General features: G+C 40.8%; 1 protein-coding gene across 1 annotated transcript in view; it reads right to left on the reverse strand.

Moving 5' to 3' along the window:
- PKD1L3 (polycystin 1 like 3, transient receptor potential channel interacting) overlaps positions 1-24,475 on the reverse strand; it is a 47,229-nt gene that overhangs the window by 17,292 nt on the left and 5,462 nt on the right. Inside the window, exons 3-21 of the mRNA XM_075283402.1 lie at positions 22,520-22,636; positions 21,110-21,144; positions 20,191-20,367; positions 17,452-17,583; positions 16,573-16,746; positions 16,225-16,352; positions 15,187-15,313; positions 12,622-12,750; positions 11,407-11,623; positions 10,407-10,600; positions 8,424-8,654; positions 8,195-8,296; positions 7,420-7,595; positions 7,081-7,227; positions 6,662-6,852; positions 5,470-5,672; positions 4,113-4,296; positions 3,839-4,031; positions 2,825-3,047 (exon numbers count right to left, since the gene is read on the reverse strand). Of these exons, the coding sequence (XP_075139503.1) occupies positions 2,825-3,047; positions 3,839-4,031; positions 4,113-4,296; positions 5,470-5,672; positions 6,662-6,852; positions 7,081-7,227; positions 7,420-7,595; positions 8,195-8,296; positions 8,424-8,654; positions 10,407-10,600; positions 11,407-11,623; positions 12,622-12,750; positions 15,187-15,313; positions 16,225-16,352; positions 16,573-16,746; positions 17,452-17,583; positions 20,191-20,367; positions 21,110-21,144; positions 22,520-22,636 (3,080 nt within the window). The remainder of the gene's footprint in view (positions 1-2,824; positions 3,048-3,838; positions 4,032-4,112; positions 4,297-5,469; positions 5,673-6,661; positions 6,853-7,080; positions 7,228-7,419; positions 7,596-8,194; positions 8,297-8,423; positions 8,655-10,406; positions 10,601-11,406; positions 11,624-12,621; positions 12,751-15,186; positions 15,314-16,224; positions 16,353-16,572; positions 16,747-17,451; positions 17,584-20,190; positions 20,368-21,109; positions 21,145-22,519; positions 22,637-24,475) is intronic.

Here is a 24,475-nt window from a genome sequence, read left to right on the forward strand (position 1 = left end):
TTTACCATGATTTCTTTCTTGTGGACGGTTATCTTCCAATGCATATATGGTTCCTGCCTGATAACAATTAGGGTCCATTTACATGGAGGAAAATGGTGAGGAATTTGGTGTGGAATTTTCCACGCTGAAAAAAAAGCCTCCCATTGATTTCAAAGGGTTCTGCTAGCTTTTTTCCACTAGTGGAATTTTCCTCTAGTGGAAAAAAAAACTAGCAGAACCCATTGAAATCAATGCAGGCTTTTTTTTTTCAGCGTGGAAAATTCCACACCAAATACCTCACCATTTTCCTTCGTGTGAATGGACCCTTAGAAAAGCATGGCTGGGTTTTTGACACATTAGCTTGTTGCAGAGCAGCTTCAGCTTTGTAGGTTTGTTAGTAGCAGATAGAACTAACAAGCAGTCCCATGTAACCAGACTCCAGTTTTGCAGATGTCTCTGATTATTGAACATCTCCACTGCTGAACAATGCGCAAACTTCTGAATTATCCCAACATAGACATGCAGTATTTTCTTGCAACCACCAGTAGAGGGACCTCAGTATGAGGGCATTTTCACAGCTTTCATAGAGTTCAATGGTAGCCGTATTCATTTCTACAAGTATATATGAAGATCCCCCTAGTGGTGGTTGTAGGCAGGCTGGTTTAGAGCATTATAAATGTATTTATGACAGTTGTCTGGTGTTAATGCATTGAACAATATGATGTTCAGAATGAGCAACAGTCATCAACAGTTCCACTATTTCTCACACAGAAGTCAGGAAACTGGAGCATGTGGTTTTCGGTGTGCTAGTAATTTATGCAAGCTGTATCATGTAATGATTCCTTAGAGGCAGAAAGAAGTTTCCCATATGAGTCTGTGATGATGCTTTTTCTCTTGTATATGTAAAAGTTGTAAAATAAATAAATAAATAAATAAATAAAATAAAATAAGAGTTACAAAAAAAAAGTTGCATCCATGAGACTCACTTTTGGAGAAGTTGTTTGTTACTGGCATCAGGCTTTGCCCAGACTACCCAAAGAAGGTAATTTGTTGGCATTTAAAGGCCTGTTCCAGTAGATAGAGGAGCTAGAAGACAGTGTCAGGAGCACGAGGTCACCTCACTGATGGATTACAGCTTGTGTGAGAGAACATCTGGTGAAGCCAGGTGAGCTAGAGGTAAAAGAGCTGCGTCGAGAGCTTGAGGATAGAGGGACATAGCCACCAGAACATCAGTTGGTTTGGTGAACCAGTGTACCTTAAAATGTAATTTTTGCAGAGTGGAAGCCTGAATCTTAAGGAGAGGGGCAACACAATATGGCATACCTATCATGCAGAGTAGGCAATTGCTATGGGGTTCTTGGAAGGAGGTGACCCACAGGTTTCTTTCACAATATTTTGATCTCTTTTGATATCTACGATACAAGTATTTTAAATTCTCTCCCCTGGAATTGCTGAAATTTGTGATAGTCTGTCACACATGATCCCTCCCTGTCAGGAGATCAGTAAAGCGTACCTCCGATTATAAACAACATAGTGAATTTTATAAATGAATAGTGCATTTGAATATAACAAACTTTGTAATATACAGTATCTTATCAAGGAGATGTGTTTTCTTCACCACTTATTAATCTGTTCTCCTGCTCCATATCTTTATTCTGACTGTTGGTTTACATTATATTCATCTTGGTATTCGGCCTCACACATACAACTCTATGGAGAAGGGAGGGGAGAAGTAGGATTCTCCTGCCAGCTAGTTCATTGATTTACTGATTTTTTCTGTGCACTAGTAGACTCTTATCTGCAAACATGGCTATGTTAAAATAATTCAGAATAGAAAAGCAGCAATTATTTGAGTGTCTTTTCTATCCTTCTCCCCTCTTCATAGACCAAAATGTAGAAAGTAACTCCACCTAAAATGTGGAGAAAAAAACAATTTCTTTAGTAAGATATATCACAAATCTTCATATATAAACCACTACTATTCATTTGTGAAAAAATTAGAACTGGAGGTACACATTAACCTTTTGATGAAAAAGTAGCAGTAGGTCAGTTTATAGTCAAATAAGGAAGGCTTTAGAGAAAAAATGTTGCAGAAAGGTTACGGTATTCTCCCTGTCAACTGGACGAGTGGATTCTATAGACCAAAGTTATCCTACAGTGATATAATTGTAAGCAATGAAATATTTGCTGAGGTTTTTTTTTCTTTTTTATTCTTTAAATGCATGAATTTATACATATCAAGAAAAAAAAAAAAAGTTTTCTACAGCTGCTGTCCTTCTACACCCTGCCTTTTTTTGGAAGATTAAAGGCCCGATTTTGACTCTTGCTATGGGGCTCCATAATTTATATGTATGCCATTGTCGACACATTCCCTGAAACAGTGGTTGTATGATTTTCGTCACACAGGCTGAATTTATTTTAGCGCCTCACTGAGTGTTGACCCTGTGAAGTTCTGCTGTATTATAACATCTGCTGCAAAAAAGAAGGAAACCCTGGTGCAAAACCTGGTGTCTCGTCTCCTTTCTCTGCTGGTGGAAGACCCCAGGTGATCTGCAAGGGTTGTGTTTAGCTGGAGGCTCCATGAGGACCAGACAATGAAACTGCGTATTAGTAACAATAGGGATCCGTTTTCAGCTACCTAGAGAACAATATTTCCACCATACTTAAAGCCTTCAATATCTCCTTACATATTGATGGGTTCTGTCAATGAAAAGTAGTTGATGCCAAATGACAGATCTATAGTCCGGATAGGGCTACAGGTCCAGGGTGACAGCCATCAACAAGATGTCATTCAGAAAATCTGTGTGAAAGAGAGGGAGAAACATGTTTAGATGTGGCTTCTTACCTTAACTGGTGGTATGAAGAAGATGCTCTGTAAGAGGGAGAGAATAATGGACACGAGCCAGCTGATGGCCTTATCCTTTGTCATGTCCAGGCTAATCAGCACCATGTAATAGGCGGAAAATGAGCTGATTCCAAACAGGAAAAACCAACACAAGAAGGTGAAAAATTTTGGCATTTGACAGCATCTTTTCTGATTGGTCGTAACAGGAAAACTGGTGGTCAAGCTAAAAAAACAAAACAAAAAACAAGGCTAAATGTAGTTAAAACTGAGATCACACAGTGCTCCACAGGGTTAAGAGAGTAGTCACTAAGGCAGCTAAAAAAATGTATTTACTTATTTATATGTCTGCCACTGGGAAGCATAATATATACTGTAGGGTGGGGTACTGGGGAGAGCATTATATAAGGTGGAGGCCATTGAGGAAAGCATTATAAAAGGGTTGGGCCTGGGCAGGGCATTATATATGCTGTGGGGGTAAGGGAGAGCATTAGATATATATACTGTGAGGGGAGTCACTGGGGTCAGCACTATATACTAGAGGGAACTGTGGAGACCATTATATATACTGTGGAATGACAGTGGAGAAAACATTATACTGTTTTGGATAGAGAGCTGAGGAGAACATTATATATACGGGGGGCTGGGAAGCACATTATATACATTGTGGAGGTCCAATGGGGAAAGCATTACATTTACTGTAGGGAGGGTGCTGGGAAGAGCATTATATATACTTTGGGGGCATTATATATATTGGGAGGCCACAGTTTAGAGAGCATTATGAAGTGTGGGAGGGGGTCAATGGGGAGAACATTATACTGTGAGGCCCATTAGGAAGAGCATTATACTACAGTGGTGCCACTGGGGAGACCATTATATTCTGTGGGAGAGCATTACATTTTGTATGGGGACCAGTGAAGAGAACACTATACAGTTTGCCAAGTAAAAAAGCCAATATTTTCTTTTTAGTCAGGAACATTTTCACAGGTAATAGGAAAAAAGATTGCAAATGGGTACCTGTTTGGGAGAGGCGCCCCAGACACATTGAAAGTATGCAAAAGTTCCTTTAAGTCAAACAGAATATTTGAGGCTTGTATGTAATCAGTAGGTTTAGGAACATAATCCAGATCCATAGAGGAGACCTGATACTGGAGATTCTCCAAGATTTTGTATAGATAATGTAAGAAGTGACACTGATGTGGCGTAATCACTGTGATAGAGATAGATAATAAGAGATTCAATCATTTCAGTTAGGGTACTATATGTATTTGCGGTTGTAGGATATACACACCAGTCACATGCTTGCTGTTCTGGGATTTTTCTCCTGGAATACAAATGTAGGACTCTACCAGACAGGACAATGTCTCTATATAAGCAAGCACTGAATCAGATTTTGGAGATGGCAGCTCATCAGCACTCTCACCCAAAACTTGGATGACATATTTCTGAAGGTAATCCACAATATCTTTTAATTCCTATAAAACAAGACAGAAGTATATGAGATAACACCTGGCTGACAACCCTAGTGATAGGTGTAATGTTTGCCATATCACTTAGCTTTTCTAGAAAAGTATCCAACTTAGAAAAAATAGTACACTCATTGACATTGGAATGGAATGAAACTTTATATGTCCAAATGTAATGATGATATATGTAAGCTACAATATTAGAGTTAAAATATAAGATTATTGGGGAAAACTGTATAAAAAGAAGCAGGCTCTATTATCCTGTTGTGTTACCACTATCCTGGAGACAAGATGAGATATGGCTGGACACGGAGACATACCAGTTCTGTATGGTATCCTATGGCATATTTTCTCACAGATAGGGCAACTGGGCCTTTAAATTATACACACTTGTAGATTGCCAAAGGTGATGTCCTAAGCTGGTCCCATAAATACTTGACTGGATAGAATTCTGTGTATGGGCGTGCATTATCCTGCTGAAGAATGCCAGTTGGAACCGTTCCCATGAAAGGCAACACATGTTGCCGCAGGATGTTCTGCACATATTGATGAGTGTCCAACGACCAACTGTGGCCAGATTATCACAGCAGCAGTTGAGGCAATAAAAGTCACTACATAATAAAGACAGAATTAAACTGCTGATCATGACACCTCCATACTCAAACACGACCATCATCAGATCCCAAACAGAACCTGGATTTGTCGCTAAAGACTCTTTGGGTCCAGTCACCACTGCAAAGGTGACGGTGACTGACTGTCAATGACAGGACATGTAATGGAAGCCAGAACAGCAAATTTCTGCCAATTGTGTAGAAATGGTCCGGGCAGAGAAAGGGGTGTGTAAATGAAAGTGCCACCTCTGTGCTGAACAAGGAAACTGTGGGAGCTGCTTGTGCTTGTTGATGGGTTAAAACATTTTCTCTTCTTATGGTCTGTCTCAGCTATACAGAGCCTGTTCACGCATGTGCATGGCTTCACAGAAACACTGCGGCCAGCACCTTCTAAATGCTAGAACCATAATGCTTCTCTCGGTTCATTCTGTCAACTGGAGAAAATGTCTTTCCGTGCATTGTAGCAGTCAACACTCTCTTGCCAAGAGGTACCCTAACCAAAAGTATGCATGGGGAAATCACTTTAATACACTTTGGTGGAAAGATCTACATGTAAGTGGTATGATCTTACCTTAAGCAGTTGCTGTGTCACAGCTTCCTTGGTTGGTAGTTTTGGAGGAAGAGAAACGCGTAGTTTGTTTAGAGTTGGTGTCACCTGTTTCACCTGCACCTGGATAAGCTGGAACATCTGAACAATCAGAAGGTTCACAGGCAGCAGGATGGCAGAGGACTGGAAGCTGATTTTAATCTGAGTAAATGTTATGAAAAACTTCCCTACAGACAAATAGACCAGATATAAGGTTACAGTGTAAAGTATGATAGCAAAAAATATACGGTAAATTCTAACTGGGACTAAAATGACAGATTAGACATGACTCTATTTACATTGTCCTACAGAGTCTCTGCTTGAGATTCTGTAGCTTTTGCTGGAAAGAATAAAATGGCATGCAGTGTGCTATGAATGCCACAGAAACCTTAACAATAAAAAGTCAAGGGATCTTGAGGTTTTCATTATGTGATAACAAGTAGAGATCTTGAAAATGGGGAATAAATTGAAGCACTAAGTATGAGGACCTTTAAAGGGGACCTTTTACCTCCTCCACCAGTTCTAGTTCTTAGCATCCTTTAATAGGGGCTGCTACACTGATTTTATCACAGAATGTTTTCTATAGCCCCCACCATTCCCTGGTAATAAGTGCTGTTAGTTTCTGTGCCTCATATTCTATACAGGCTACTGTCAGGTGGGTGGTGCCAGGTAGGAGCAGGCAAGGGGTGTGATTCGGAGCTGTGACACTGTCCACCTCTGACTGAAGCTTTGAATCATGCCCCCTTGCCTGCTCCTGCCTGGCACCACCCACCTGACAGTAAAGAACCTAAGTGGCCTATCAAGCACAGAACCTAATAGCATTGATTGCTCAGAAATGGTGGGAGCTAAGGAAAATCCAACTGTACTGGAATTATTGGAGGGGTTCTACTTATTAAAAGATGCTAAGAACAGGAACTGATGAAAGTGGTGAAGGACTGCTTTAAACTTATTCTCATACTTAGACTTCAATTCCTACCCATTTTCAAGATCTCTGCTTGTTATCAAGTAATGGAAACCTTCAGATCCATTGATGTATTATTTTGGATTTTACAGAAAAGGGTCACTGTAATGTATTTGTAAATTAGCAGAAGATGGAGCATTTGGTTGAACCAATAGTAAAAGGTTCGTTCAAAATATATCATTTTTATAATCTATTCTTAAGTCTGTTTCTGCGTACCTGTTTGTGAGTCCTCATCTGAATGAGTGTTCCAGAACATGATATTAATAACCAGACCACAGAACAAAAGACTCATGCAGCAACAGATCCTCTGCACTCGGGTGAACGGGCTCCAGGGACAACGAGTCCACACAGAAAACCACAGGTGATCTTTAAGGAATTTCTCTACTGTGCCTGAGAAAAGAAGATACCTGCAAATATAAAACAGCGAAATCAGGGATCAGAAAATTTAGCTCATAGATTTACATATGTTGTCGTTATATAATACATATTACTGGATAGGGCTGTTTGCAAGTGTATCTTATAGATGGCCTAACAAAAAAGTGATCCAGTGAAAGAAAACTCTACACAAATGTGGGATTCAGCTGTATTGAATATATTCCCCAATTCCCTTCATTGTGTCCTACTTCATTTCATACCTTAGAGCCATTAAGTTGGCTTTAGAGGCAGCAGCAAATACTCGATCCATCTGACAATCAGCAAAGTCGGCAGAAAGCCAAGAGTCGCAAAGGAAGTACCACGTCTTCTGAGCAGCCAAGTCAGTCACAGTGACACGATGTACATACCTGTCAAAAACATCCAGGGGGTAGGGGAAATCAAATTTGCTTTGGTTTAACAAAACAGCTACTTATGGAACAGACCTATAGAATACAATGATCAATAGACATCTCTCATTTCCACATTTGGTCAGACTGCATTGATCAATCTGTTCAGTACATACTAATTCAATGAATTCACCATCTTTCCCCAGCTCTTACCAGGAAGGGCTCTCTCCAGAGTTACTGTGCCAAATTCTCAGGGTATGAAGCTCCCCCAGGTAACGTGTCTTCAAGAGGAAAACATCAACTGCCCCTCTGCAAAATACCTGCTTACTAGAATCTGATAAAAGATGGGGGTCAGACTGCCCTTCTGAACCATACAGGGTCAGTACTACCTAAAAAAACAGAAATGTAGAAAGCATCACATGGATTAGGTAAATATAAACATAATGCATAAGGAAGGAATCATAGAATATCTTGGAAAAATCTCAGCTGTCCACCGATCAGAAGCTCTGTTCTCTGTGTAGTAGTCGGACAAGGTAGTGTAGATCATTTCCCATGTATATGAATGGTACCTAAGCTGCAGTGACTCCGCTTCACCACTATACAGAGAAAGGAATTGTTAGCTTCCTGCTCCATCATCATCAGCTGGTCAATTGGGGTGTTGGGTGACAGACCCCCACACATCTCAAATTGGTGACCTGTCTTTATGGTAGATCATGATTATTGTTAGCTCAGAAAAACCCTTTAATTTTTCCAAAACATATCTAATGTAAGAGAAAAAGAGACATCACTTGTGATAAAACAATGGCTATACACCAGGGGTAGGGAACCTTTGGCTCTCCAGCTGCTGTGAAACTACAACTCCCAGCATGCTCCATTCACTTCCATGGGAGTTCCCTGAACAGCAGAGCCAGTATGCATGTTGGGAGTTGTAGTTTTGCAACAGCTGGAGAGCCGTACATTCCCTACCCCTGCTATACACTGTACATACCTGGGAAGTAGTACCAGATCCCATACGAAAACCAGTGCATACTTTGACTATATATCGATGGTGAAAAGCAGGGTCATTATCTGTAAGGATGGCAACTCTGACCTGAGTATAGAATGGAAATACCAAATATTATTACATGAACCTTAGTACTTTGTGCCAGTGATAGCGCAAGAATGCATGTATTTGTCAATCATCGCTTTATCTCGTACAGTTCAATCATGTAACATACCTTCTTAAGGTCTTCTTTATCTTTTTTTAGTGCCCAAAATAACACAATCAGGAAGAATCCTACCAGGCTGGCAAGCAGTGCCACCCCAACTGGGTTATTTGCAACATTCGCAAAGAGCATAAGAGTGTCACTGAGGTCCACAACGTGTGGCATCACCAAGAATGAACTTGCAAAAAAGGTCAGATGGTTGCACAGACAGTGAGTCTCAGATTCTGTGCTTCTTGGTCCAACCTGTCGAAAGCAAATAGATTGGCCTATAACTAAAAGAGAGTCCAAGAGTGTGAAATTACATCATTACTTTTCTTCTTCTTGTTCCCTTTTTCTGTAGCCACTTTTTTTTTTCTTCTGAACTCCTCTGTTTTCCCACTATTACTGTTGCAATTTATGGGTAAATTAACCCATAGAAAAGCTAATATAAAAATTAATTGACAACTGGGTGGTCCCAGAACTCCATGGGGAGTGAACATTCCCTGCTGTGAGATGCTCCAGTGACAGCAGCAGCCTGAAACCATGTGACCTCACTCGCCTCTCTGTTCAGCAGCAGAAGTTGCACATTGTGAAGAGGAAAACCTAGAAATTGCTTATATCTGAGGGTTATTGAAGATCATGAAGAGGAATTATCTGTATTTAATAGGTTACTTTTTGTTTGCTTTGAAGGAAGGGCTTATTGTGAATGCAGCAGGTGAGGAAAAGGTTTTATCATGTGAGATCCAGGCCTAGATTTATGTATCATTATGTCTGCTCAGGAGGAGCTACTCATATCCTATTTAGATGTTCTCCAGCTTTTCCTCTTCTCACTGTGCTTCTCAAGCTGCTGTTGAAAAGGAGGAGAGTGAGGTCACATGGTATCAGCCTACCCCTCTCATTGGACAGTCACAGCAGGGAAGAATTATAACCAGGTGACAGAAGGGAGTTCCCTGTTATCAATTTATTCATTAGCATACTTATAGTCGAATTTGTATACAATAACGGCAGTAATAATTAGAGATCTTCAAGAATCCATGAAGAAAAGTGGTTACAGAAACAATGGAAGACGAAGTTTTGAATGGTGACAGATAACAATTTCTTAGCTCTGTAGTTTAGAAAGGAACCTAGTGGCAGATTTATTAGTGTGCTCCGAATGAAAACGCATGAAAATTTGGTGCATTTATGGCATAAAATGTTGCATCCAGTTTTAGACCTTTATGACCATTAGCTCAACAATGGAGCCTCATTTAAGAGTGTAGCTTATCAGAATGGGGAATGGAATATTTTGTGCCAAAATTATATCACAAAATTGACCACATTTATGATACAACCTGAGCCACTGTGAAAAATCTAGCCTAAATTCACATTATTTAACTATTAGTAAAGGTTTTTGTACAGTCAGATGTTTTATTAACAATTTTCCAATAAGGTAACACAAGAACATTAACAAAAACCATAACCAACTAGGAAGACTTAGATCAGTACGGACAATAGCAAGAATGTTTGCATCTAAACCAATTATAATAGGCAGCAAAGGGTGTGGGCATCTGAGAGAGGGAGCAAGGACTTGGGGGACATATGCAAGTGAGGGGAGGCAGAGTGACACCTCCCTATAACACTTAGTAATTTATTTTTTATATAGCTCTGCTGGGCATAAGCAGATATGGGTAATGCATAACTGGCCAGATAGAAAATTCAGACTTGTATAATGGCAGTGCCACAATAAGTATTTTTTGGCTTTATTTTGCAGCAGTGTTTGAAAGCCAAAGTCAGGAGTGCAAATGTTTCCATTGTTCTGTTTCTCTGTGTTTGCTCCCCTCTTAGGTTTTGCTTACACATAGTGATGCAAAATACTTAACAAAATATGCAATTGTCAATGAGGCCTTTGATACTTTAAATAAGAGGATTTGTTCTTGGATTGATCAATAATGAAAGGCATCAATAACTGTTTTTTGTAGAACTCTGGTACTGGTGCTCAAAAACAGTGTATTGGATTGGATAGGGTTAAGTACTCACGTGGCAGCCATAATCATTCCATACTCTCAAATCTTCTTCCCAGAAAATACACTGCACAGCAAATAGGCTAACAGAAAAGGCCAAACTTGTCTGTTGCTCCCATATACTTCCATTACTCAAAGTCACATTTATAATGTACATCCCAGTTCCGTTTACAAAGTACTCTGGAGAAAACACCCAGGTATATAAACCACCTGTTAACAGAGAGAATACATTACAGCGTGACAGAAATTTACTAAGCCCCAACACAAGAATTCCGCTCTGGATTAGGCCCAAATGAATGGGCCTAATCGGGAGGGAGTCTTGTGCTGCGGCTGAGTCAACAGTGGAATCCATGGCAAGATAGGGCAATGTCAACTAGCTAGCGGAAAAAAGAAGCGAGCGGCTCCCATTGAAGTCAATGGGAGCCAGTTTGGCAGAGGATTTTAAGGCGAATTCTGTGTCTAAATCCACTGCCAAAATACTCTGCATGAACATACCTTAAAATGTCTCAAACTTCATGTTTGCAACTTTTCTAACAGCACTTACAACAAAAATGGCTACAGGTGTCAACAAATACTCCCAGTGCCGCCCAGCAGGGGATAGAGTGGGGGCAGATGGGCTGCACTCTGCATTAATTGCCAGGGTAAGGATCCTTTAGCTAGGTAGCTTGCCAGCCCAGAGGCCGATATTCTAGTCAGCCCACCGGGAAGTTTCCCAGTTATATACATTGGCAATCCGCCCCTGGTGCTATATAAGTAGAGATGAGTGAACACTGTTTGGATCAGCCGTTCCGAACAGCACGCTCCCATAGAAATGAATGGAAGCACCTGGCACGGCGACCGGCCGCCGGCAAAGTGTATGTGCCAGGTGCTTCCATTCATTTCTATGGGAGCGTGCTGTTCGGAACGGCTGATCTGAACAGTGTTCGCTCATCTCTATATACAAGTAAGCAAAATCATAATAATGATGATATATGATTGATCCATAGTAAATGCATAATCAACAATCAGTGTCTTACTGTCAGGTAGAGAGATGTTCTGCAGGAACAAGTTGCTGTTGGGTGTTTTCTCAAATCCAAAATATAGGTTAAGATGAACTGGGAGATCTGGCTCAACTTTCAGGACCACAGAATGGTTGGTAGAGGTCACGTTTACATTTAAGATTATGTTCTTATTTTTACTCACGTATATCTTGGACTCATTAGATGGTGAGCTCTGTTTTTTTATCAACACAATCTAAAAAAAAAATTTGAAAAAATATTGCACTTCAAAAACATGTTATTACATGGCATCGCTGGCATCATACTGTAATGGCCTGGCAGAATAGTAATGAAAAACTCATAAGGGCAATAAGTATAATGGAAAGAAAAACTGATGAAAAGTAGGTATGGAGAATAAAACATGTTGTAAAACAACTTTTATTTCATTATTGAATAAATATGTAAACGTTTGCCCAAATATAGTGTATATGTACAGCACATATATAGGACTCAAGGGCAAGGTCTCAAATTGAGCGGCTGTCAGTCTAGATCAACGTCCTGTTGTAACAGAACCACTGCTGTGCTAAAGCAGACATGAAAAGACATCACCTCTTTCTACTATACAAGAATTGGTTGAATACAATTCTATCCATGGGGCAGTAGGAAGAGTTGCACAGTTGAATACCAGCTGGACTGAGATAGTACATTTCATATACATGCACTATGTGCTGGCTGGGTACATACTTGGTGTACTATACATGTAATGTATATATAGTACATATGTAGATCTATATTGACTCCCAATATTGACTCCCAATATATGTAACTGAGAGGAGGAAATATAAGTTGAAGTGGCTAGCAATTGTAGACACTAGGAGCGAGTGTACAACCTGCTGTGTCATTATGAAGGCCACATATGCCAGAGCGGGACACATTGAGCTGCACCCATAGTGTTTCTTTACTATCAGAAAATTCCAAGACTATTGTCATCATTGTGGCTGAGTCAATGCAGTGTCAGAGCATGGAAGGCGAGTACACGGGCAGGCCTGATGCCGTAAAAAGTAGTTGTAATATTTATAGATGCAATAGGCGTAATGTAACAAAAAAGAAAGTATGAGCAGTGCTATGAATCATGGCTTGACATTCATCCCTTCGGCACATACATCACTACCCCGGCTCTTGATGCACTTAATGTAAATTGATGTTTCAGACCCTGGAGCAGTGAGAAAACATCAAGCCAGAAGCTCTGCCCACCTCAATGTATTCTGTCATGTTTTCAATGCCAATCCCAACGTTATCAGATGCAAGCAATATGTTAACCACAGGGCCTACTATTTCCACAGGACTCAGATGACTAAATGGATTAACAGAGAGAGCCAAGAGCTGAAAAGAAAAGCAGAGAAGGGGTTAATATTGTGACAATTGAAGTGGGACTTTGACAATATATTCCAGCAGGCACATTATTATATCATAGACAGAATATAGGCTTATATTAATGCTTTAGACCACAGAAACCAAGTAATATATAGCTGCGTTACTGCTATGGATTCTAAAGTAGCCTAAGTACAGAGGAACCATATAAAGTCTGTATGAATTAAGCCTTAGAATACATAGCTCGCAAATGTCCCGCATCCCACGGGACAGTCCTGATTTTAGACTGCTGTCCCGCACGGCTTACCGCATGTCCCACTCTGCCCCTGAAGTGTTTTACTTATTAACAAACAAGGTGGACTGTGAGTGTGGGGAGAGGTGTGGGGTGCAGGGTGGACTGTGTGTGAGGGGAAGATGTGGGGTTCAGGGTGGACTGTGGGGTGCTGGGTGTACTGTGGGGGGATATGGGTGCAAGGTTGACTGTGTGTGTGTGTGGGGGGGAAGATGTGGGGTGCATGGGTGTACTGTGGGGGGATGAAATGTGGGGTGCATGGGTGTACTGTGTGTGGGGGGGTGAAATGTGGGGTGCATGGGTGTACTGTGGGGGAGATATTTGGGGTGCAGTGTGTACTGTGAGGGGAGAGATGTGCAGGGTGTATCCAATGAGAAATGGATGGGAATGGGTGGAGTCAATCTAGAAGTGGGTGAAGCTAACTTTGCCACAGTCCGCCCACATTTTGTCCCTCTTTCTGTCCTTTAAAAGTTGGGAGGTATGAGTATATATGATATTTATGGGCCTGCTCAGCTGAGAATAGCACAGTATATACAGTTCTATGAAAAAGTTTGGGCACCCCTATTAATCTTAATCATTTTTAGTTCTAAATATTTTGGTGTTTGCAACAGCCATTTCAGTTTGATATATCTAATAACTGATGGACACAGTAATATTTCAGGATTGAAATGAGGTTTATTGTACTAACAGAAAATGCGCAATATGCATTAAACCAAAATTTGACCGGTGCAAAAATATGGGCACCTCAACAGAAAAGTGACATTAATATTTAGTACATCCTCCTTTTGCAAAGATAACAGCCTCTAGTCGCTTCCTGTAGCTTTTAATCAGTTCCTGGATCCTGGATGAAGGTATTTTGGACCATTTCTTTCTACAAAACAATTCAAGTTCAGTTAAGTTTGATGGTCGCCGAACATGGACAGCCCGCTCTCAAATGATCTGAAAACAAAGATTGTTCAACATAGTTGTTCAGGGGAAGGATACAAAACGTTGTCTCAGAGATTTAACCTGTCAGTTTCCACTGTGAGGAACATAGTAAGGAAATGGAAGACCACAGGGACAGTTCTTGTTAAGCCCAGAAGTGGCAGGCCAAGAAAAATATCAGAAAGGCAGAGAAGAAGAATGGTGAGAACAGTCAAGGACAATCCACAGACCACCTCCAAAGAGCTGCAGCATCATCTTGCTGCAGATGGTGTCACTGTGCATCGGTCAACTATACAGCGCACTTTGCACAAATAGAAGCTGTATGGGAGAGTGATGAGAAAGAAGCCGTTTCTGCACGTACGCCACAAATAGAGTTGCCTGAGGTATGAAAAAGCACATTTGGACAAGGCAGCTTCATTTTGGAAACAAAAATTGAGTTGTTTGGTTATAAAAAAAGGCGTTATGCATGGCGTCCAAAAAGAAACAGCATTCCAAGAAAAACACATGCTACCCACTGTAAAATTTGGTGGAGGTTCCATCATGCTTTGGGGCTGTGTGGCCAATGCCGGCATCAAGAATCTTGTTAAAGTTGAGGGTCGCATGGATTCCACTCAGTATCAGCAGATTCTTGAGAATAATGTTCAAGAATCAGTGACGAAGTTGAAGTTACGCCGGGGATGGATATTTCAGCAAGACAATGATCCAAAACACCGCTCCAAATCCTCAGGCATTCATGCAGAGGAACAATTACAATGTTCTGGAATGGCCATCCCAGTCCCCAGACCTGAATATCATTGAACATCTGTGGGATGATTTGAAGCGGGCTGTCCATGCTCGGCGACCATCTAACTTAACTGAACTTGAATTGTTTGTCCAAAATACCTTTATCCAGGATCCAGGAACTGATTAAAAGCTACAGGAAGCGACTAGAGGCTGTTATCTTTGCAAAAGGAGGATCTACTAAATATTAATGTCACTTTTCTGTTGAGGTGCCCAAACTTTTGCACCGGTCAAATTTTGGTTTAATGCATATTGCGCATTTTCTGTTAGTACAATAAACCTCATTTCAATCCTGAAATATTACTGTGTCCATCAGTTATTAGATATATCAAACTGAAATGGCTGTTGCAAATACCAAAATATTTAGAACTAAAAATGATTAAGATTAATAGGGGTGCCCAAACTTTTTCATAGGACTGTATGTTCACGTTGTGGGAACATGTCTAACTCACCATTACATTTACTGTTTGATAGGCCTCAGTTTGTGCTTGCAAAGTTGATGAAGTGGGGAAGGTGACTCTGCAGCTGGCCGGAGGGTCAGTGGTGAAAGGTCTTGAGGTCAGCTCTGAAGATATCACTCTGAAGATAGCAAAATCCATATTAGAAAACAGAACATGTAACATAAGTAATGCATAATTTTAGTAAGAAGTGACTATGCGACATCCAAGCTAGAGTATAACAACAAATCACAGCACGTCAAGCATGTTTATTGCAAGTAGAAGATGCATGCCTTAAATTACATTGCTTTGGATTGAATTGATCTCAGAATCTTTTTCATTATTTTCAGCCCAAGTGCTCTAGGGAAAAATATACGCAGCGTATATTACTATAAGTTTGGAGCACAATATAGCCATCTTGTGGTAACTACTTGTTACTGCATGTTATATAAGAAGAATCTCCTTTTGACTGTTTTTGCTAAAAATTCTGACTAATTTGGATAGTCACATTTGGAACTGAATATTGACATTTGGGAAAATGGTATGTTAAATTCTAAACAAATAGGCACAACAATCCGTTTTATAGGCAATGCTATATGATCAAGCTTGGATTATATAACATTGGCTCACCTTGGCATGGCACTATATGTGGCTGTTTACGTGAAAAGGGCCCAGATCGTCGATACTAATTATAGAGAAAATAGTCCAAAACATATTTGGGTAAAAAAATCACAATTTTGTTTTATGCAAAAATTTTATTTAAAAATATGTCAATTGTGCTTTCAATAAAAATTTTTTTGCTGTTTCGGACAATGTTATACCATAACCGTTACAATGATACCAAGAACTCCATATCGACAGTGTGGGCCCTTTTCACATAAACAGCCACATATACTTATTGTACTTCATAGATGTACTCAAACACATCTAAACTAGGTTATGTGATGGTACATTTTAACTAGCCAGCAGATAGAATCACTAGAAGCCTCTGTATGTGCTTGATAGCTGACTTCTGATTCATTCATCATAATTTATCCTGTCGGGTTGACAAACCTGGCAAAAGTCATGCTGGATAAGCTGGATGTAAAAGAATGATTCTGTACGGAATAGTTTCCTAGGGACAGCAGGGCCCCTTCCACATAATCCATTGAACCTACTGAGGCATCCATGATCCAAATCACCTATGCAAAGTGAGGGAAAAAGAAAAAGTATGTCCATAGTCCATACCAAAAAGTTTGTAAGGTCATCACAACAGAAAAATATTGCATGGTCATTACACAAAAAAAAATAAAATTCAAATGCTACATTCAGAAGTGACAACAATATAATGTATATACTGTATGTATAATATAATACAATTAGTAACATATCTTATATTAGACAAAGCAAAAAGAGATTAACCTGATCCGAGGTCAAGTTCTTATAGTTGTCCAGAGATGCCCTCATTGTGGTATCAAAGGCGTTAAACAGAGACTGCGCTGCGTCAATGACCACCTGACTGGAGACATTAACATCCTCGCTGAGTGAGCCAGACAGCTGCCCTCCAAGAGTCAGCAGAAGGTCGCTAGCATTGACCTAAAAAAAAACCATCACAATGATGAAGGTATACAATCTTCTCTAATAGAGTACATCTATAGCAAAAATATAGTGCCCTCATGTTAGTGCTGATTAACTTAAAGAAGACCACTCACGTCCTCATCAATGTGCTGTATTATATACCGCTAGAAAGCCGACAGTGTGCTGACTTCAGCGCATTGTCGGCTTTACCTGTATGTGCCCGATGCTGGAGATATCAGTACTGATATCTCTCCACTGTCAGAAGGGCATGCTGTACAGCTCAGTGACATCGGTGGGCTGTGAGAAACACCGCCTTTGACAGTGCTCTCCATAGAATTGTGCTGTCAGAGGGGGCTTTTCCTGCTGGGCACACTGGAAAAGCCAGTGCTGAATTCAGCGCACTGTCGGCTTTCTAGTGGTGTATAATACTATACATCGATGAGGACGTGAAAAGTCCTCTTTAAGGCTATATTCACACAACAGTGCTGATTGTTGGCGCTGTTTTGTTAAAACTTCCCCTATATGTTTCTATATAAAATCAAAGGCATCAGTCATTCTAGAAGCCTATAAAGCTGTAATAATCCTGATATATGAATGGATAATATTGTCTGCAATAGACCATTGCTAATAGGAAGTAATAGGACAAGAAGGAGCAGAGTTATTGACTCAGGTGAACACACATGGCAGCTTAAACTGGTTTCCTCTCGCATTGATATAACTTACCTGAGACTCTGGTGACAACAGATCACTGTTGTTGAGTACCTGTGTCAGTATATCCGAAGCTTTTAATATAAGAGATATATTCCAGATATCTGTCGCTACTTTCTCCAGCTGAGAGACAATGTTTGATGTGATCTGACAATTAGAAAGTAAGGAGAGTACATTATAAACTTCCTAAGGACTTATTTGGACAGTTTTTTTCACTGAAGTGTGCAGAGTGGCATCCAGGTTTAAAAGACTGCAAGGGAAGGGGCTCCTATTGCTGTACACACAGTGCTCATTGAGCGATTGGGAAGTCAAGGATGGAACTAAACCTGCCTTCGCTTTGGGATGTTTGGCTATTGTAAAAGTCACCTTCTGAAGCTGCACAATCTCATGCAGCTGCTTAACTGTACAAGAACGTATATACATCATTACAACGTTAGGAGTGTGGAGCCTGGATGTATTTAGTCAATGAGTGGTCCATTTACCCTGATTCCCTCCTTATATTAACATTACTCCCTAATCTTCTAGTATTCCTACTAAGGTCCCCAATGGCTCCTCTAATGTCCCCTTTATTATTTTTCACAATGTCCACAGATGCCTCCCTTTATTTCCCTAATTGATGTCCCATCAACTTTTAATGGTCATGATTGGTCAGCAAAACATATCATGTCTCCAATTTTTTTCACAGACCAGGAGTCTGTAAAAAAAAACCCCAAAAAACAGATGTTTGCAGATGGCCATTTAAAATAAAAACAAAAACACCTGCACTTGTGCTTTAAAAGCAGTTACCCGCGAAAACCCATGGAGCCCATAGACTATAATGGGGTCCACCGAGTTTCCAACCATTAAAGCAAAATGGGGAATGGATTCTCTGAGCGCAGATGTGAACTAAGTGTAAGCTATAACGTATTGTTAATCTAATGACTACCACTAGAGTCACTTAAACCCATTAGTATCTCTATCTATCTATCTATCTATCTATCTAGTAACGAGATTAGTTCAGGGATTGTCGTCTCCTCAGATAGAGGAGCACTTTTTGGCAGAGTAAAACAGATGCTATACAAAATAAAATCCTAGCCATCCGGCTACTACTGGGCCTACTGCACAGCTCCCTAAACACAAAACACAATAATGTTACTCACATGTGGATTCCCAGGAGCAGAGAGAGCCATATACAGTACCCATGTGCTGTCTGCCCTTGTACATATACATTTTAGGTTAGCCAAAATTAACTCCAAACACTCCAAAACCTGGAATGGATGAATGGAGTAGAGACACACCCAATTCTCCCTACTCCAGCAGCCACACCTTGTTACCAGGGTTTTGGTAAAACCCTCCAAGCTAGGAACACAGCTTTTCTCAGCTGCATGTAGATCGTATATGACAGAAACCTGGGAGAAATGTATACTCCTTCGACCACTTTGCTCCTGGTCCTTTCACAATATATCTGTGGGGAAGGTAGCTCAGTAGCAGCAATGGTGCAAACCCAACCAGTCACATACAGGGACACAAAATCTAATGCAAGCAGGTTTATTTAGTAAAAACAGCAAAATAAATAAACCTTCAGGTCAGGTACAAAAATAATCAATATAAAATACAGCCTTAACTTCAGGTAAAAAAGAAAACAAAACTCCTGCTCGTCTGAGCTCTAACTAGTACAGAATAACGTTAACTGTACGTCTGGCTTACTTCCGGCTACACAATAAAACAAAACACAAGTCCCAGTTTGGTCTCACCAAAATGCAGCTCTCCAAGTCAGACCCAGACGCCTTCACTCGCTCACAGGATCTGTCCTGAAGTGCAGGCTCTGCTGTCTTTTTATGACCCAGTAATGAGCCTTAGGACCCACACCTGGGGCTGAAGCATATTCCAGACCCGCACTGGACCCCACATATGTCAGGAATGTGGGGGAGATATACTGTGACTCCAGCACTCTGCCTATCACCTTCTCACAAAATATACACTTTACGCTGGGTTCACACCAGCGTCTGGACTCTGTTATCAGGTTTCCGTCTTCTGCACGCATGTCATGCCAAGTCTGGCCGTGAGCGCCGGTGAGCGTTTTATGCTCTCCGCGGCAAAACCTTTTCTTTTTTTTTTAAACCGGACACAGAGTACTGCCAGAGTACTGTGTCCGGTTTTAAAAAAACGGTTTCGCAGCGGAAAGCATAAAACGCTCACTGGCGCTCACGGACGGACATTTTTCAAACCCATTGAAATGAATGGGTTTGAAAGATGCCTGCAGGTTTCCGTCTCCGGCCTGTTCTGTGCAGGAAACGGAAACCTGCAGAACGGAGACCAGGTGCAGATGTGAACGAGCCCTTAGTAGTAAGTTAAGTTCTTATAGGAAACCCACAGATAAGGTTAACATAGAAATTCTACAGTACACCTATGAAAAATAATATTAAGAGTATGGACATGTGCTGCAGCAACTGGCATGTCCAAAGCACCTCAGAATCGCAACTTATAATGACCAACATTTATAAACTGTTTCCAAGGAATAACACACCATATCAGAAAGTTTTCAGACCACACACCCTATTTAAAAATCCAGACAAAATAGCACTCCATGCTGCGCTATTTTGTGTGTTAAAATGGGAGATACCCTATGCCACAACCCACAACACTGGGCTGTGAACGGAAAAATCAGTTTTAATAACACAAAAGCCTTATAGTCAGTCTCTTAACTTCCCAACCTTGATGTCATGGCAAAAATAATTTATACAGCAATGCAACCATTTCTATACAATGTCTAACCTGTATGGCAATATCTTGTGTTATATTATTAAGAGTTTCCTGTTGGAGAGGGGTGAAGACATCCAGATTTGGGGGAGAAATTGTAGTATTGCGTTTTGGTTTGGTCACAGCTGGTTTTTTGGTGGTAGTGGCCTTCCTTGTGAAAAAACAGATTCCCCACAAACATAAAGCACGTCCCTGAAAGACAGAAAAAGTATTTATTAGTAAGTTGGTTTTATTTTCTAAGAGTATTAATATATAATAATAGTATAATAGTACATACTATATATATATATATATATATATATATATATATATACACACACATGTACACACACACACAATACAAGTATATATGGTAGGTTTCATATACACTGCGTATATGTGTATATATTTAGAATGTTATTGCATTCAGGCATTCAGGTGCAATTCCTAACACATCCCATAGAAAAGAGTAGCACTATGTCTGAAAAAAAGCAGCCATATTCCAAATTCCTAATTTCTTAAAACCTCTTCAATCCAGCATCAATGGGATCTGCTTTATGCTGCATTATAAATATTCCGGATTATTGAAATTTATATAAAATTGACTTTCAGGATAAAAGACTTTTACCAAGAAATGTAAGCATATGATGTTAACACTCAAGTGTTCCTGTGGTTGCAGCCTTTTCCCGGTTTGTCGGTGTATGCCAGTATCTCTGCTGCCACTCTCACCTGGACTCTTGTAACAATGCAGTGATAGATGTTGTGACCTATTCACAACACCTGAAGGTGAGGGGTCATCTGTTCTGATCACTGAATCTATGCGATCTTTTCTCCTACCGTACTATACAATACTACACCATACTGTGCTCAGTGTCTCTGTTTTTGTCTAAAACACTCAAGTATTGGTTGTTTTCCGAAATGAATAAAACCATAAAGATATTCATGGAAATATCACCTTGATTATGTGGCGCTCTTTAATTTTTGGAATATCTAGGAAAAATAAAGTGAGGACAAGTAAATGTGAGAAAAATCACAAATTGCATACTGAAGTGAGAAACTATGTACATGTACACAACGTATCATATCAACATACTATACAGTTTTCTTTTTACTACACTAGGTTATTCCTGTGCGACAATATCTATTATTAAAGCTACAGTTCTGTGCTGGAAACTGTTAATTTTGATGGTTTTAGCCTTGTAGAAGGTGTTGACACTATCAGATACACAGATGTAAAGTCACAATTCAATGCCAGTGACATAAGATTTCTTGAGGCCCATGGGATGGAAACATCGCGGGAAAAATCACGGAGTATTACAGTAACTGCAAAGTGGATGGGATTCTTGCGAATTCCACAATCGCTTTGTGGTAAAAACTGCGTCACGGACACACTGCGATTTTCAAAACCAGTGCGGTTTTGGAAATCGTAGCATGTCAATCATAACTACGGAAACGCCAGCAGTTTCCCCATAGATATAACTGAAACAGAAAGTCTGCGGAGGAAAACTCAGCGAACTGTCTGTTTAAAGAGCTGCAGGAAGAACTGTGATGCGTTGCCGCCGCAGTTTTTCCCACGGCACTTTATAGCTGCAGGTTGTCCCGTGGGACCTTAGCCTGAAAGTTCTATACAGGCTAAAAGGCTATAAAGGTTTAGTGTACATCATTCTAACGGACCCATTTGATGATTACAGAGATCTACTTGGACTCCTATCATCTTTGACTTTCCTGTACATCTTGGGGTGTCATGACAATGGGTTCCTCCGAGCTAAAGTGTAAGTGTTACTTCTTATTTTTCATTTATGTAGAAAGAATGTGGGGCACTCACCCAAAGCTGGTTTCTTCTAAAACATAGTCCTTTATTTCATGGATAAGATAAAAGCAATAGGGAAGGAGTGATGCATATAAGCAAAAGGCAACAACCGTTTCGCGCTTCCTATGAGCGCTTTCTCAAACCATACATGAGAAAGTGCTCATAAGAATAGGCATCACTCCTTCCCTATTGCTTTTATCTTATCCATGAAATAAAGGACTATGTTTTAGAAGGAACCAGCTTTTGGTGAATGCCCCACATTCTTTCTACATATATATCATGTTCTCTACCTCTTGGGGTGTACTGCATAACTGCTGACTGCCTCTATTTCTCAGGGGGTAAGGATTTTTTTTTTAGGAGGTTTCGTAGTGCCACCCTTTTCTTTATGCTCTTTTTAGACTCATTATTTTTTACTTTACTTTATTGTATTGTACTTACTTATTATCTTTTTAAAATTATTTTCACATAAGTGCCCACATTTTTAATGTTTAACTCACGATTGCTGCTCTATCCACCCCTACACCCCCCCACACACACATATATTTAGGCACTTACGAAAAGAACATATGAATTTTCTGTTATCTTCACAGGCTGGAGTCTTTCTCCATTTTTCCTCGTTGCCTTTATATATTGCAGGGCACTCTGAACTCTTTTTTGCCATATTGTGGTTACCTACAATGAAGGGATATGACATATCATTATTTCAGAGTCACAGATTCAAAACCCTGATATTGTCACTTTCCCCAGTTCATAAGTCTGTTTCCTTGGGATAACCTTTGACCATGCTAGGTACATCCAAGCCATTGCTATCTTAAATACATTTCTTGAACCATGAGTAAACTGAAATATTTGTATATGTTCTTATTATATCCCACCCAGACTTTTAAATTCTCTTCTATGTAAGCAAGCCAATTGACAATGTATAGAATTTAGAAAATTTGCGGTAGACTAACTGGAATTTGGCCCACTGGGCCTACAAGCTACCTGCCCAAAGACCCTTACCCTGACTATTGCTGTAGCGTTCAGCCCAGGGGCCCCTGCTTAAAACCTTAGAGTAGGGGCCATCGGACGGCAATGGGTTGGATAAACTTCACCAGTTTTGTTCGTACTGAACAGGTCGAAACCAAAAATACGCAATTTAATGGGGGGAGATGAAGGAGATAGGTCCTGGGAGACAAGGGGAAACTAACCCCCAGTACTCATTCCAAAAGTCCCTGAACCTGGCACCAATAAGGCTGGAGGGAAGGACAGGTCCAAAAAAGATGGAAGATATGCGCAGGACAAGTACTACAATGCCAGCAACAATCCGTGACAGACCTGTCAAAAGAGTGAAGAAGAGCCGGCGTATGGTACAAGTGCATCAACATCTTAAAAAAATTCTCTTTGTGAACAACACATCCCAAAATCTTAGACGCCCTATTCCAGATAAGGGATCAATCAGTATTCGAGATAGGCTGCCTCAAATAGGTCTCCCATCGTGACATGTAGGGATATTTAGGTAAAACATCAGGGGTGGGATCTGAGAGGAGGCAATATATATCTGAGATCAGCCCCTGCGTCCCAGCACCATCCTTACAGAGCCTCTCAACAATTGTGGGGTTAGGGGGCAAAACGGTGGCTCAGTGGTTAGCACTGCAACCTTGCAGCACTGGAGTCCTGGGTTCAAACACCAAGAACAACACCTGCAAGGAGTTTTTATGTTTCCCCATGTTTCTCCCATTCTGCAAGGAAATAAATGTACCTATATGGGGCCCACAATCTGCATTTAAAAAAAAAAAATGTGGGGTTAGCTGCTACCCAAAACATAGGGGTTAGGTGCAGTGCCGCATCTCCCATGAGGCGACCTGAAGCGACCTCTTCAGGCGGCACTATGCCAGGGCCCCAGGGAGGGCGGCATTTTTGCTTACCTAAGCCAGTCCAGGACAAGCTGTCCTGGACTGGCTTAGCACCGAGCGGTGGATTGGGGAGGCCACTGGAGCAGCGCTGCTCCAGCAGCTTCCCCTCACGCTCAGGCAGAGAGCAGGTCTTCTCCGTGCCTGCGAACGGTGCTACACCCCGCCCCCTCTGCTCCACCACGCCCCCTCCTCCCCGGGGAGGGGCGGCTTTCTGTCGTTCGCTTCGGGCGGCGAAAGGGGCAGGTTCACCCCTGGTTAGGTGCCCCCCAAAAATAGAGGAAGCAAGATGGGAGATCTGGATATACACGAACTCACAAAGCCAAACCTAGATTGAAGCTCTGAAAATGGTAAGAAAGACCGAGTCCTATAATCAATAATATCAGCTACCTGGAATAATCCCACCTTCAGCCACGGGCCGGCCTCGGGTCCCATTGATTTCAATGGGAGCCGTATTTTTGGTCCGAGTTTTGAGGCGTTTACGGCCTCAAAACCCTGACCAAAAAACTCTGTGTGAACTCAGCCTAATTGCCACCTTAACCCCACGGCCTCTAACTTTACTTACATAGGACTGCTGCCTTTACCTGTTAATCAGGCAGCCCTGTGTAAGAGAAATGTC

The sequence above is a fragment of the Leptodactylus fuscus genome, chromosome 7 (genome assembly GCF_031893055.1).
Source record: "Leptodactylus fuscus isolate aLepFus1 chromosome 7, aLepFus1.hap2, whole genome shotgun sequence".
In the NCBI taxonomy this organism is placed as follows: domain Eukaryota; kingdom Metazoa; phylum Chordata; class Amphibia; order Anura; family Leptodactylidae; genus Leptodactylus; species Leptodactylus fuscus.